A 16614-nucleotide genomic window follows, 5' to 3' on the forward strand; every position below is an offset into this window, starting at 1 on the left:
CTCGCTCTCCATCCATTTCTCCTTTTAACAAAAGAGTGAATGATATACGTGCATTGATTTCCAATCAATGACTTTTATTTTCATTTTATTTAAGCCTGGACAAATTCCAGTGCCCCCGCAGAGCCCCCGCAGAGCCCCCGCAGAGCCCCCGCAGAGCCCCCGCAGAGGGCAATGCATCTCTATCAATAGCAATGCACCTCGTTACTAACCAGCCTTGTGATACTTAAACGTGGAAATAATGAGCAAAGCTTTATTTGGCCATCCGTCATGCCTGCATAAACATTGAGCAATAAAGTTGGCACTGCACTCCTCATCAAAAAGGCTAAATGCACACGTCCGCTCATTGCCAAGCTGATCTTCTTTCAACCTGCTTCAACCCTCCCCAAATACTCCAGGATGTCACGGGTCCAGTACAATACACACAAACAGAAAGAAGAAAAAAGAAGGAAAAAGAAAGAAATGAATACTTGTTTGTCATTGGTCAGTGACGTGTGCTCGCCTCGGTGAATGACTAGACATCCACTGGTGACCTTTGCTCGTGATCTTTTATGATCTTTTATGGATACAGTTGTTAAATGGCACTGACCTGATCACTCCAGCTAAGTGGATCAGGTCATTAAATGCAGCGCTTGGATGCTCACAAGCGATTGGTCTCCTTGTGGCCATGTATGCCGCCTACGTTTGTGTGCTTCATGTCATCTGTTGCGCTGCAAGCAATCTGAAAGTCCAAGATAAATGGGAGAATGTACAAATAGTTGCACTGGCGTGTTGCGGAACACACGCCATTGACTTTGTACCCATGCAGGGAGCAGGGAGGTCCAATGTCTCTGAACTGTACCAAAAAAGTCCACGGAACAACTCACTGATTGGACTGACAGTGATGCATTAAATGGGTCATCCCGTAATTGCTCTTTCCTTGCGGCTACTTGCGGCTGTGGAATTACATAACGATGATAAAGCTGCAGACCTGGCCTTCCCAGATAAAAGGGCCATGCAAGGACCCGGTGCATTCTCCAAATGCTTCATCTCAGAAGCCTGGTGAAGGAGGCGATTACTGGAGAGCAGCACCAGTGGGACCCCAATGTGTGCTCTGCTATTCATCAAACACGTACAGCGGACGCCTCGGCAACGTGGAAAATGCATGATTAAGGAGCGGACATTATTGTGCAATGAGTGGTCATGCATTCTGCTACATTTCATGTGCTGACAAAAGGAGTTCAGCGGCTCCTTTAAATGGACACTTTTCACATCAGACCGTCTATTGAGTTCTACAAGGACATCATGAATAGGCCCTTTTCAAACATAAAAGCAAAGTGGAATTCTTCAGTGCAGTCCGGCTCCAGGCTGAACAAGACGTCCCACCACCATATGACTGCATCAGATGCCGTGGGTGACAAATACGGCCTCCCAGCTGAGAGCAGCACAAAGGATGCTCAGTTGTCTACTTAGCCGCTGGCACAAAATACTGCCACTTGGGAGACAATGTGGCTCTTGTGCGACTAGTTTGTCTGGTGCGCCAGGTCGGGATCCAACCTCACGCTCGAGACTTGCGCAATATCTGCAGGAAGCCGGGCCTCGTGGTACGCGGCACAGGAAATGATAAGGGAATGTTTGGGATGACAAATATGTCATGGAATGTTACAAGCGGAAGCGTCACTCGCGACACGATACACAGAGTGATAAACTGAACAACTATTCAAACTACACTTGGGTCACTTCCAGTCACGGAGGGGGGAAGCAAGACTCCTCGGCAAAACTGCAAGGTAGGGAGATTTTCTAGGCTCACCCTCAACCAAAAATAATGGAGGATTTACGAGGGACACATGACTTTATCCCTCTTCTATCTGTCCCAAGTCTTACATTCAACACCATCACGGCCTCCTAACGTTCATTCTTACAAACACAAAGACCAAGAGCTTCTCTCAAGCGGTCTGTTGACCTCCGGACTTGGCCTTCATGGCGGTATGGATGCAAATATGTCTGCTCTCCTCTGTCTTCACGCTGCCTGGGAATACGATTGGCTCCTTTGCCAGGTGGTTTGTATCTACCCACCTTGGCGCATGTGCCAATTAAATGAGGGGAACCGTTAACAAAAGCAACCTTTACAAAGACAACTACACAGTATTCCTTGGAAACAGCCCACACATTCCATGGACAGCAGCAGCCTTATCCCGTCCAGCAGGTAAGCATGGAAATAAATCCACCAGATGACATTTCATCATCGAACGTACCCACTGGGTATGCATAGCAAGATGGACGATATACACACAGCTCTTGATGAAGCGCCCCATGATTGTGGTAGGCCTTCCATGGCTTGGTCCGTGGACCATGGCCTGCTGATGTGTGGAGTGAGTGTGTGGTTTTCTTTGGATAGAAATAAAGCAACCTGTGACAATAGCAACACAAGTGCTGTGCCTGGACCTGACAATACTTTAGAATTGTATGTAAAAGTTCCCGCACAAATAATCACACAAATCACATGAGCTTCATTCTAGCGGCCAGTGTGTCAAGACAGGAAGAGTTGAAAGTTTAGACACAAATGGCAACAAACGCACCCGCCCGCCACAGCTTGGTGAGCTGACGGTGTGACAAGTGTTACTTGAAGAGCAGAGAACGAGTGAGTTGAGAAACATTTTTCAGCCGAGGCAGTTTCGGCTCAAATACGCTCTCTGTGGTCAAACGCGCTGCTCGCAACACAGCAGACTGGAGCTAGCGGACAGCCGCCTTCCGAGCTTATATACGTGCCTAAAAATAACCGGCCAATCAGCGATGAATCTCTGGGAGTCAAACGCGCCAATCAGAGGAGTCAACGAGCTCCGCGAATGCGAGGCGTCGCCGCCATTGGCCGGCGGAGATATCATTTGGTATGCAGGCCACAGCTCGCCGCCGATTGGCCCAAATGGAGCCGGCGTCATCCCGCCGCGAGGAGGGAGGGGGGCCGGCTTGGAGGTTTGAATAGGGAAGTTTGCGGAGCGCAGTTGTTACCCATCCAGTCCGGTGCGGTGTTTGCAAATACCTTCAACGCCAAAGCTGAGAGGAGAAGAAGGAGGGGGACGGAAGGAGGCTTGCTCGGAAACAAGCTTCTCAGCAGCGGGACGCTCTTCGCTCCCTCTCACTTTGGCTTGTTTTCCTCCCTCGTAACATTTTCCACACGGTCCGGGAATGGATGTTCTACCCATGTGCAGCATCTTCCAAGAACTTCAAATAGTTCACGACACGGGCTATTTCTCCGCCTTGCCGTCCCTGGAGGAGTACTGGCAGCAGGTGAATATCCCTTCACTCTCACTCGCATCACATGTGCGGAAGTGGATCAGCGTTCAAATCTGACAGCTGCAAGTCCAAAACAGCGCCGGGCTCCATGCAGAATCCCAGACCGGGTCCGCACGTCATTGCTGGCTGCTTTGGCCGACTTAGAAACGAAGCAATTCATGAGTCCAACCGATGAGATACAGTAGAACCGTTCTGCCCGTACTGTACCGTGGGCGTGCTAGAAGAAATATCATGTTTATTACTGCCATTGTGCTCTGGAGCAACCTGCAAAGACAGACGCTCATGAGCCTCCAAACGCAGTTACAGCGCAGTTGTACGCCACGGCAGACATTTAAAGTGAGTTTGAATGTACAAGACGAGACCATATCCAATTCCAGTTCCCAACGGCACGCAGGAAGCATTTCTAGCCAGACAGATGCCTGCAGGGAATATTTCCTCAGCAGGAACCTGGTCAACGTGGCTGTCTCTGAGCAGCATCTAATGAAGTAGATGTAGCTTTCACAGAGTTGCTGGTGGGGGTGGGGGGTGGGTGGGGGGTATTTGACACACAGGGAGGAAGGATGTGAGCCCATGTGAAGAAAAGCAGCTGAATAGGCGGGAGGAACTTCCTTAAAAGGTATCTGAATGCGTTAGTGAGGCGCTGGCCTGCTCCAATGTTGTGAGCTGGAGTAGACGGCCTGCTTCTGGTGCCAGAGTCCGGCGTCCAGCTAAAGCACTCTGCCATGCGGTAGCTGCACATTGCTAACCGGTAGGAGAGCTGCACGGGTAAGTATGGATCTTTGCCCCGCTGCAATGCATCACACTCCAAGGTGTTTGCGGTGGTACCTAGCAACACCATGAGATACTAATACCCAATACCGTACCATAGCTAATGCCGTGGCCAGCGAGTGTATAAGCGGCTGCTCCGCTTTCCCTGCTGCAGGCATGCATTAACCACACGGCGTGTTTGGGCGTGTGGGCAGACCCCCCCCCCAGCCACTCTGCAGGGGTTGGCTTGTAGTTCATGTTTTCTCACGGTGCTTTGTGGCTGTCATTGCTTCAGACATGCTTGGAGTTGGAGCGCTATCTACAGAGCGAGCCTTACGTCTCCACTTCCGACCTCAAGTTCGACGCCCAGGAGGACCTCTGGAGCAAGCTGATCCTGGCCTGCGGGGACAAGGCCAAAGCTGACCCCAAGTTGCCCCCGGCGCCCCACGAGGAGGACAATCACGACAGCCCCATTTTTGACAACAGCAGTGTGAATTCGGATGCCAGCAGCGAAGCGTCAGACAGTTCGGAGGAGCTCTCACCCACGCACAGCTTTACCTCCAACCCTCTGGGCTCGGCCTTGGGAGGCTCTGGACCATTTAGCCCATCCGTCATCAGCACGCCGCCGTCCTCGCCGGAGGCCAACTCCGAGCCCGGCGGGGTGGTGGGCGGCTGGGTGGGCACGCACGGCGACTTGCACTTGCCGGCCAAAACCAAGTGTGGGGGTGTGGCAAAGAGTTCGGAAAAGACGGGAATGACTTGCGGGGACGTTTCTCCCGACGGCAGGAGGAGGATACACCGGTGTCAGTTCAACGGCTGCCGCAAGGTTTACACCAAGAGCTCCCACCTGAAAGCACACCAGCGCACTCATACAGGTGAGCCCCTCATGTAGAATGAATTGATGTTCTTACGTCTTCATCCGTGAAATCAGCTGCTAACTCTCACAGGCGCCCGCAAGCGGCCAATGTGTAACGTCATTTAAGGTCCACGGGGCTCTCAGCTGGTGCCCAGCATTAGCCGTGCAGGCTAAACGTGACCTCATCTGTGTGGAATGTGACTGACTGGCCCAGTGAGATGGTGTGGTGGGGGGGGGGCGCACATGGAGATAAAAGCACTTTTAAACAGACTGACTTTCGGCATGGGAAAGGCTGAAGGGGTCCAGGCGGGGTGCTGTGGTAATGGGGGGGTTCCGCTGCGTTTGTGTGGCCTTCAATGCTCACTTTTTGGGATTATTAGCTTAGCGGCGTGAAATAGCACGGGTGGGTTCCCCCGGGTTTGGCATATCCCATCCTCCATCAGCGGCAGCATTCCAGGCACGTAGCAGTCAGCCAAATAAAAGCAACCCCTGAGTCACCCAACAGGTTGAGTGGAATGCCGGTGCCTCTGAGGGCCGATTGATTTGGGCTGTGATGCAATGCACGCCGCCGCCAACACCAAAATAAGCTCCATCCAAACATCCCCATGTCAATCAAGGACCTGCTTGTGGCATTTGCAGGTGAGAAACCGTACAGGTGTTCCTGGGAGGGCTGCGAGTGGCGTTTTGCACGCAGCGACGAGCTGACCAGACACTTCAGGAAGCACACCGGGGCAAAGCCATTCAAATGCAGCCACTGTGACAGGTAAGCCTTCTCCGCCAATAGCGTGCCACTTCCACTCCACTTGACTGGAACACACGTGTCCTCGCGTCTGAGCACTGAGCACATCTGCACAATCACACAAGGCCGCCATGGAAGGGCGACGGAAGCCCAAGCACGAATGTTAGCGCCATGGTAAAACACCGACGGCTGGTGATGTCAACGCAGCCCTGGTTTAGCCTGTCAGGACAAAACAAGGACGAGAATTTCCACCAGCACCAAGACTGACCTGATCCGGTACTAAGGTGCACCCGCCTGACTGTGTTCTTTCATCCAAGTCGTTCTCATTGATCACAACTCCAGTCTGACTGGAGCTGTCCTACCTAGTCAATCAGCATGAAGTGATGAAGCCAAGCGTCCTCTACGACTACCTGAAGAGTCCCTTTGCCATCCCATCCCTTCCCTGTCTTACCTTCTTACCTTGTGTCTTACCTTGTTACACTGACTTACTAGTGTGTTACCTTGTAACACTGTCTTACTAGTGTCTTACCTTGTTACACTGTCTTACTAGTGTGTTACCTTGTTACACTGACTTACTAGTGTGTTACCTTGTTACACTGTCTTACTAGTGTGTTACCTTGTAACACTGTCTTACTAGTGTCTTACCTTGTAACACTGTCTTACTAGTGTCTTACCTTGTTACACTGACTTACTAGTGTTACCTTGTAACACTGTCTTACTAGTGTGTTACCTTGTAACACTGTCTTACTAGTGTCTTACCTTGTTACACTGACTTACTAGTGTGTTACCTTGTTACACTGACTTACTAGTGTGTTACCTTGTTACACTGTCTTACTAGTGTGTTACCTTGTAACACTGTCTTACTAGTGTGTTACCTTGTAACACTGTCTTACTAGTGTGTTACCTTGTTACACTGTCTTACTAGTGTGTTACCTTGTAACACTGTCTTACTAGTGTGTTACCTTGTAACACTGTCTTACTAGTGTGTTACCTTGTTACACTGTCTTACTAGTGTGTTACCTTGTAACACTGTCTTACTAGTGTGTTACCTTGTAACACTGTCTTACTAGTGTGTTACCTTGTTACACTGTCTTACTAGTGTGTTACCTTGTTACAATGTCTTAGTATGTTATCTTGTTACAATGTGTTACCTTGTTATGTTTTATTGTATTACCTGTTAGCGTGTGTTACCTTGTTATATCCTAGTGTGTTACCTTGTTACAATGTGTTAGTGTGTTACCTTGTTACAATGTCTTAGTATGTTATCTTGTTACAATGTGTCATTGTGTTACCTTGTTAATGTCTTAGTGTGTTACCATGTTAATGTTAATAACCCGTTGCGTGTGTTACCTTGTCGTTGTTTCTGTTACCATGTGTTACCATGCCGCAGTGTGTGTGTTGCCATGTCGTAGTGTGTGTTGCCGTGTGTTACCATGTGTTGCCATGTGTTAGCATGTCACAGCACAACATGTCAGCTGTCCTTTTGCTCCACGTTAGCAGCTATCATTTGGGGAATTCATTTCTGCCAACAATAAGGGGGGCAATAAGAAAGCAGCCACAGACACGTAGCAATAAAATGCCCCCCCCAACATGGTGAATGTTCAAACCAAGAGCGGCTGCAAGAAGGGGGGGGGGGGGGGTCGTCTTTGCAGCCATGTAAAGATCATCATCATCCAATGAAGGATGGATCTCGTGTTTTTTTGGAAAGTAACCTCCCTCTTCCCCACTAATGTTTGTCTTGCTCCTCCCCAGATGTTTCTCCAGGTCTGACCATCTGGCGCTTCACATGAAGAGGCACATCTAAAGTGGGGGGCACCAAACCCAAGCAACGCATCAGAGGGCAAAGGTTTTTTTTGAAGGGGAAACCCGCTGCTCCCGACCTTGGTCTCATGGCTGAGCTTGTCCCAGAGAGCAGAGATGTGGGAGTTTCAGCCAAAGCATGCTGTTTTGCACCATACTGGAACCCAGTGCCTCCGGGACCCTGAAGGTTGCACCCAGAGGACTAAAGCATCACATGACAAAGACACAAATGAAAAAAGAAACATTACAAGGAAGCAAATGCGTGCTTTTGTTGGTAGGGGGTGTGTGTGGGGGGGGTGTCAGCTGATACACTGGTACTTTGCAACGTGAGCATGAATGCACTGTGAATGTCTGCCAGCGGTAGCCCCCTTGTGGGACAGGGCGGCTGCGGCGTGAGGCCACCCCCGTGGTCATCCCGAGCGCTTGAGGCCACCCCCCGGTGGCCACACCCCCGTGGTCACAGCGTAAGAGTATTGTTGGATTTGTGTTTTGGTGCAGCTACTAAGTGTGCAATGTGTCATGTAGCCTGATTTATTTTTTTACGAGCTCCAGAGTTTGTAGTCCACGTGTGTAAGCTGCGTGCTCGGAGCACCAGCAGGATGTAACGCCACTGTCATGTCGCATGCTTCTTTCCTCTTTCCACCCCAATCAGGACGGCAAACACTTGGAAGAAAAGTGCAGCTAAAAAGTCCAAATGTTCCCATATTGTACATAACGCCTTGATGATTCCCCTTTTTCCCGTCAAGCGGATCCTCCTCACGCACCTTCATTTCACCACTGCTTGCTGGTCTCATTGGTCGTCTGCCTCGGGTGGGGGGGCCACTTTTTGGAATTCTTTTATACTTTGTAATAATGCACTGTTGACCTGAATGGTGCCTTATGCAAGCGACTGCCCCGCGGCAGTGGTGGCCTGGCCCCCCGGGGGGCCGCTCTTGGTGGTATGAGCGATTTGACAAGCTGGATCAAGGCTCAATTACAAATGTCTAGTCTGTGTGTCTGGTGGCGGCCATGTTGCTGCGCGTCTTAAATGTGCTGACAAACGTCCTTTTGTTGAGTTGTACATAAATCGAATGCTGTATGTGTAGAGCACTTATGACTTCCTTCTTATTAAAGACGTTAACTACTGTGTAGTATGTACTGATGTCCATCAAACGGTACCGCTTTGCCCCCCTCCTTGAAAGGCCCTTCATGCCTGCAAGTGGCGTTTCTTGGAATGAGGCGTGTAGTTGGACACGTAGCTGGCATAGACTCTCCGACTGCAGAGCTTCCTGATTGAGCCGTTGTGAACGCTCCGAACGGCGGGGGTGCGAAAGATGAACATTGCCATGAAGGTGCTGGGCCCCCAGGCCACGCAGGCCACGCAGCATGAAATGATCCCCGCCACCTTGCCGTGAGGACTCCGGCGTTCCAACGTATGGATTCCAGATCAGAGCCGAAGCTTGGATTGATTCGGACACGGCTGGCGGCCATGAAAAAGTTACTCGTAATTGAGCCTTGAAAAAGCCGCTTGTTGGTCTTTCCCGCTCGCCGTCATCTTTCATGCTACCCCCCCCCCACACACAGCTTTGTATGAAAATAAAAAGGAAAAAAAACTTTTTTAGAATTCTGTTTATGCTTTATGGAATTTTTATTTGGAATTGTTTTGCAAAATTGTTCTATTTCTGTATGAATGTATTTTTTATTGGAATAATAAGAAATTCTTATCTGACCTTGGCTCCTTTTGTGCTTCTCCTTAGTTGGCTTTGTTATTGCCATACCCGCAGCGACACACACACACACAGACACACACACTCACACACACACACACACCATTGTAGCCACTGTGGCACTTTCCAAATGTGCCATCTATATCATCCATTTCATCTATATCATCTATTCCATCTATATCATCTATATCATCTATTCCATCTATATCATCTATATAATCTATTCCATCTATATCATCTATATCATCTATTCCATCTATATCATCTATTCCATCTATATCATCTATATCATCCATTTCATCTATATCATCTATTCCATCTATATCATCTATATCATCCATTTCATCTATATCATCCATTTCATCTATATCATCTATTCCATCTATATCATCTATATCATCTATTCCATCTATATCATCTATTCCATCCATTTCATCTATATCATCTATTCCATCTATATCATCTATATCATCCATTTCATCTATATCATCTATTCCATCCATTTCATCTATGTCATCTATTCCATCTATTCCATCTATATCATCTATTCCATCTATATCATCCATTCCATCCATTCCATCTATATCATCTATTCCATCTATATCATCTATTCCATCTATATCATCTATTCCATCTATTTCATCTATATCATCCATTTCATCTATATCATCTATTCCATCTATATCATCTATATCATCCATTTCATCTATATCATCTATTCCATCCATTTCATCTATGTCATCTATTCCATCTATTCCATCTATATCATCTATTCCATCTATATCATCCATTCCATCCATTCCATCTATATCATCTATTCCATCTATATCATCTATATCATCTATTCCATCTATATCATCTATATCATCTATATCATCTATTCCATCTATTCCATCTATTCCATCTATTCCATCTATATCATCTATTCCATCTATATCATCTATTCCATCTATATCATCTATTCCATCTATTCCATCTATATCATCTATTCCATCTGTATCATCCATTTCATCTATATCATCTAGTCCATCTATATCATCTATTCCATCTATATCATCTATATCATCTATTCCATCTGTATCATCCATTTCATCTGTATCATCTATATCATCTATTCCATCTATATCATCTATTCCATCTATATCATCTATTCCATCTATATCATCTATTCCATCTATATCATCTATTCCATCTATATCATCTATTCCATCTATATCATCTATTCCATCTATATCATCTATTCCATCTATATCATCTATTCCATCTATATCATCTATATCTATATCATGAATCCAGCAGTGTGGCCATACCAAGCGGTCCATCCGCCATAGGATCACCTGGTCCAAGTCAGGCCTCGCCTCTTCCTGACGGGACAGTACAGTCCGCCAAAAGGATGTAAACACACACGGAAACCTCCCCCCTCCCCCTCCCAAAAACCAACCCTAAAGTTCTACTCTAGTTGAAATTCCAAGAGATCTCCTTACAGCAAACTTGCGCTCATGAAAGCGCTATAAATAATTGATGTCCATTTCTGCAGCCCGTGCCATTTCATTACGGGCCGGAATGCCGATAAGGACAGCAAACTGCAGGGATGAAAGCAAAGAGCCCAGCTGAAGATACCGAGCCAGGAGAGAAGATGCTTATGATCACCTCCATCTCCAACTTATTAGCTCCACCAAAAGCCCTTTGCTCCTCCAATCAGCTTAGCCAGCAGGTGCTAATGAAGCCATTTGGCAACAATCTGGACGAGTGCAGGAGATACTGACTTCTTAGCCGGGAACGCCGCCGCACCTTCATTTCTACGTCCATCACCATGCTTCCTGCATGTATGCTCTAGCTATGAATGATAACCATACCGTATACACCACAATATACTCTATATACTCTAGTTATGAATGATAACATACCGTATACACCACAATATACTCTATATACTCCAGTTATGAATGATAACATACCGTATACACCACAATATACTCTATATACTCCAGTTATGAATGATAACATACCATATACACCACAATATACTCTATATACTCTAGCTATGAATGATAACCATACCGTATACACCACAATATACTCTATATACTCCAGTTATGAATGATAACATACCGTATACACCACAATATACTCTATATACTCTAGTTATGAATGATAACATACCGTATACACCACAATATACTCTATATACTCTAGTTATGAATGATAACCATACCGTATACACCACAATATACTCTATATACTCTAGTTATGAATGATAACATACCGTATACACCACAATATACTCTATATACTCTAGTTATGAATGATAACCATACCGTATACACCACAATATACTCTATATACTCTAGTTATGAATGATAACATACCGTATACACCACAATATACTCTATATACTCTAGTTATGAATGATAACATACCGTATACACCACAATATACTCTATATACTCTAGTTATGAATGATAACATACCGTATACACCACAATATACTCTATATACTCTAGTTATGAATGATAACATACCGTATACACCACAATATACTCTATATAGTCTAGTTATGAATGATAACATACCGTATACACCACAATATACTCTATATACTCTAGTTATGAATGATAACATACCGTATACACCACAATATACTCTATATACTCTAGTTATGAATGATAACATACCGTATACACCACAATATACTCTATATACTCTAGTTATGAATGATAACCATACCGTATACACCACAATATACTCTATATACTCTAGTTATGAATGATAACCATACCGTATACACCACAATATACTCTATATACTCTAGTTATGAATGATAACATACCGTATACACCACAATATACTCTATATACTCTAGTTATGAATGATAACATACCGTATACACCACAATATACTCTATATACTCTAGTTATGAATGATAACCATACCGTATACACCACAATATACTCTATATACTCTAGTTATGAATGATAACATACCGTATACACCACAATATACTCTATATACTCTAGTTATGAATGATAACATACCGTATACAACACAATATACTCTATATACTCCAGTTATGAATGATAACATACCGTATACACCACAATATACTCTATATAGTCTAGTTATGAATGATAACATACCGTATACACCACAATATACTCTATATACTCTAGTTATGAATGATAACATACCGTATACACCACAATATACTCTATATACTCTAGTTATGAATGATAACCATATCGTATACACCACAATATACTCTATATACTCTAGTTATGAATGATAACCATACCGTATACACCACAATATACTCTATATACTCTAGTTATGAATGATAACATACCGTATACACCACAATATACTCTATATACTCTAGTTATGAATGATAACATACCGTATACACCACAATATACTCTATATACTCTAGTTATGAATGATAACATACCGTATACACCACAATATACTCTATATACTCTAGTTATGAATGATAACATACCGTATACACCACAATATACTCTATATACTCTAGTTATGAATGATAACCATACCGTATACACCACAATATACTCTATATACTCTAGTTATGAATGATAACATACCGTATACACCACAATATATTGGTGAATGAATGAATTGGTTGCAGGACAGAAGAAGTCTTCACCCGGATCGATATCGGGGTCCAACATGTCCCCCTTCCTCATCATGTGGTACATGAACGTAACCTTGCTGAGCTTTTGATTGGCCGGCGTGTGGCTCCACCCACAGGATGTGAAGTGGGTAAGAATAGCAAATAAATAAATAAATGATAAATAAAATCATAAATAATAAATGGCCGATTGCCCACCTTGGCGTCTGTGGGAGGAGGAGGCTTTTGGCAGGATGTGTTTTGGGGGTCTTGGGGGGACGGAGAGGGTTTAGCATAAACTGGTGCTGGCTAATGAAGAGGAGAAGATAGACAAAGCTCGTCACGCTCGGCTGCTCCTGTGATTGGCAGACGTTGGCCCTGCTAGCATGCCAATTCATCTCGCACTCGCTGGATTTAAGGGGCGGGGGGGGGGGGGGGCAGATGCTAGATGTACATGTGGCCCCCGTATGACGACTTAGCACATTGTTAAGGCGCGGCCAGCCAGGATTGCTGAGGTTATGTTAGCATTAGGCGTTCAAGCTAATTAGCATGGCGCTCAGGCAGCCTCTCTTTTATTTATGTGGCAAAGCGCCGGGAGGGACCGGGATCCGGGCTCGGGTTCAAACCCTTCTGGCCGGCTCTCAGACAGCCGAGTAGCTTTAAATGGCCGCTCATCGCCATTGGACGGCCGATAGAGACGCATTTCAGATGAAGCGCCAGCAAACGAGACCTGAGTTTGGCGTCTTCACAGCCCTTCCCGTCATTCCTCATCCGCTGCTGGCTTTTCCACAAATGAAAAGGATTTTGCCGATCAAACCCGAGCTCCCGAGCTGCATCCATCATGACGGAGAGACGGGTTAGCTCAGCGCTCCAGACTAGCGGAGACAAACCTCCACGGCTAACATCTGCGTATTCGCTGCCAGCGTCTTCTTCGCTTGTTACAAAGGAACGTCGGACAAAGCAAGCTGGCCGGGAAAGGAAGTAAGATCCATCGCTGCTGGGACAGGAAGATGCAACGCCAGGGAAACAAAGAGGAAACAGGATGGGGGGGGGGGGGCATGAATGTGTGCCCTCCTGTGAACCCCATTTGCACCCCCTCCTCTCTTGGGACCGTGCCATGCCTGCCTGGGACAGTCCTGGCATTCTTCTCAGCTTAGCTCAGGACGCGACCAACAAGACAACAGGAAATGCTTTTATTTTGGAGACGGGCCAAGTAGCCCAAGCTTCCTCTTCCTTTTCATTACTTTCGCTTATTTATGCGCTCGGGGGGGGGGGGGGGGGGGGGACTACCATCTAGTGTAATGCACTCTCCATCACAAATCCCTCCTTCTGTACCTTTCACTTGCATGCTGGGAACCCAAAGTAAGACGACCAGACGACTCCAGACCACCCCAGCCAGAACCCCCCAGCCAGAACCCCCCAGCCAGAACCCCCCAGCCAGAACCCCCCAGCCCCAAGTGCCACCGTGACCACCAGGACAAATACACACTTGCTCATTTCTCACATACACACGTTCATATACACATACGGCACGTAATACCTGGACTATCAGAGTACTTCGTAGTATCATGATGGTCTTTGTACATAAAGTTATACATCCATGGCCTTGGCATCCAGACTGTGTAATACCTGGACTATCAGAGTACTTCGTAGTATCATGATGGTCTTTGTACATAAAGTTATACATCCATGGCCTTGGCATCCAGACTGTGTAATACCTGGACTATCAGAGTACTTCGTAGTATCATGATGGTCTTTGTAAGGGCGTGTTTTGGCTTGTGCAGCCTTAGTTTGCAGCGGAAAGAAAAGATGTGATCATGCAGGAATCCAAGTTTGGAGGAGAAATAGAATATAGAATATAGAATATAGAATATAGAATATAGAATATAGAATATAGAATATAGAATATAGAATAGAAACGTGTGTGCTGGAAGAAAAGCCTTGGACCGGCGTGGTCCCAGCAAAGCTGTACGCTCCCAGGCTGAAGCAATGGAGAATGGAGCATGAAATGGTGTACCAGGATAATCCTGCATCGCTTCACACCCCCACTCGCCTTTGAAAAGCAGTGAAACTGGTCCCGTAACAAGCCCCTCCCCTTTCTGTTGTCCCTGGGAAGCTGGCGAAGTCATGACATCACCGCCATTCTCTCTTTCAGCTTTGTGGGAAACTCGGAGCAGGAAGGTTTAGGACGGGACAAAGGAACCAACACACGCCGCCTTTTGCAACCTTGACCTTGACCTTGACCTTCTTGCCGCATGAGGCAACGTTGATGTGTGTCATGATATTTGATGAGGACTCATCAACACGCGCATTTCTTCCACCCCGGGCGTGGCCTGGCTACGCTTACATTGGACAAAAGTGGATAAGGTTCTCGGCTGTGGGCTCCATACCTACGTGCATCTCCATTGTGGAGAAGCAGAGGACTTGGCTTTGACAGGAAGGACATCATCTAGTGACGTCCAGCAAAGGTGAGGAAGGTCATCAGCAGTGGTTGGAGCTAACGAGTCCACGTGAAGCTTTTTGACGTCTTCATTTAGGTCACTGAAGATGAGCACATGACCTTTGTCCACCATGACAGGTCAGAGGTGACATTTGCTTTGCCCCATAGCGGTCTAGAGAATCTTCTGGGGTCCCTGAGTGAGTTGTTTACATTCATAATCCAAGCGGCCCCGCCCCGTGCGGGTCCATAATCCTGACTGAAGGCTCAGCAGAGCCATCGGTGGCAGCCATTGTTCCAAGGCGGTACACGGGTGGCACCAAGCGCAGCGGCGCCGCACAATGTGTGCGTTGTTGCCACATTGTCTCCACGTAGAAGATCTGTCCTTCCCATGCGACTGGCAGACGACTTGAGGTGAACCCGAACAAAGCCGGCAGGTTTATTTATAGACCGTCTGCATAATGAGCCATGATGCCACGCCGCAAACAAGTCAGCCCGCAGCGAAGCAGACAAAAGCGCAACGTGAGCTTTTTTACCTTCATGACAACGCAGCCTCGTGTCTGGTGAGGAGACATCAGGAGAACCAGGAAGCCACGCCATGCATGATTGATTGATGGCTGCAATGCTTCCCATCAACAGCCGTTGTTGACTGCCAACTATGGAAAAGTGTTCATTCCATTCAAATCGTGTCCGATGTGTCCCGGAGTAAAACCTCCTGGGCGGGGCGGGGCGGGGTGGGGCGGGGCGGCGCCCTGGATGTCTGGCTAACTTTGCAGGTGCTCAGCGTGGCCAATTGACGGAGATGGCTACTTCCGGCAGGATGACTTCCCGCTACATTGAACCACAGCGCCCTGCTAAAACTTCCTTTCCATTTGCTCAGGGTGGCTGTCGCACGGGGGGGGGGGTGTAATCTTCCATCTCGCACTCCTTTGCACTTCAAAGTGGCCGCCTACCTTGAGATCACCAACTCTGCTTCTCGCTTGGAGAATAAGAGCGAAACATTCCGCTTTGATGAAATTGATCCCTGAAGATGGCGGCCTGGATGGCGGCCAGCGTGATGATGCTTCCGCAATGCCGCTTCTCCCTTTCTCCTCCGGTGCCAGGAACGCCGTTAGATCTGCTGTTACCAGTCAATGGCTGGAGATGGGAAAGGTGGTCTCACTCCGATACTCCAGGAGGGATGTGACCCACTTTCCTTTCCCAACTCCCCACCTCTGGCAGCGGAATGGCAGCAAACTCGGAAGAATGAAGGATGACGGCCAGGCGTCTCGACGGGGACTTGCCCGGACCGAAAGTGCTGCACTCGGCTGGGATTAGCATGCATGGGAGAGAGCAGCTAGCAGCTCAGCAATCAAAGTCAATGTGGAACATGCTTACAGTTCAGTAGGCCGGGGGGGGGGGCATTCCTCACACGATTTTATTTCTATGAGTCTA

At 46.9% G+C, this 16614-nt stretch overlaps 1 protein-coding gene across 1 annotated transcript; it reads left to right on the forward strand.

Moving 5' to 3' along the window:
* The first annotated feature begins 2949 nt into the window (after window positions 1-2949).
* klf6a (Kruppel like factor 6a) lies at window positions 2950-9096 on the forward strand. Its single transcript, XM_058060633.1, has 4 exons — window positions 2950-3264; window positions 4313-4892; window positions 5513-5636; window positions 7365-9096. The coding sequence occupies exons 1-4, from the start codon at window positions 3163-3165 to the stop codon at window positions 7414-7416; spliced, it is 858 nt and encodes a 285-aa protein (XP_057916616.1). The 5' UTR covers window positions 2950-3162; the 3' UTR covers window positions 7417-9096.
* The last annotated feature ends 7518 nt before the right edge of the window (window positions 9097-16614 follow it).

Source organism: Doryrhamphus excisus, chromosome 21 (genome assembly GCF_030265055.1).
Source record: "Doryrhamphus excisus isolate RoL2022-K1 chromosome 21, RoL_Dexc_1.0, whole genome shotgun sequence".
NCBI classification, from domain to species: domain Eukaryota; kingdom Metazoa; phylum Chordata; class Actinopteri; order Syngnathiformes; family Syngnathidae; genus Doryrhamphus; species Doryrhamphus excisus.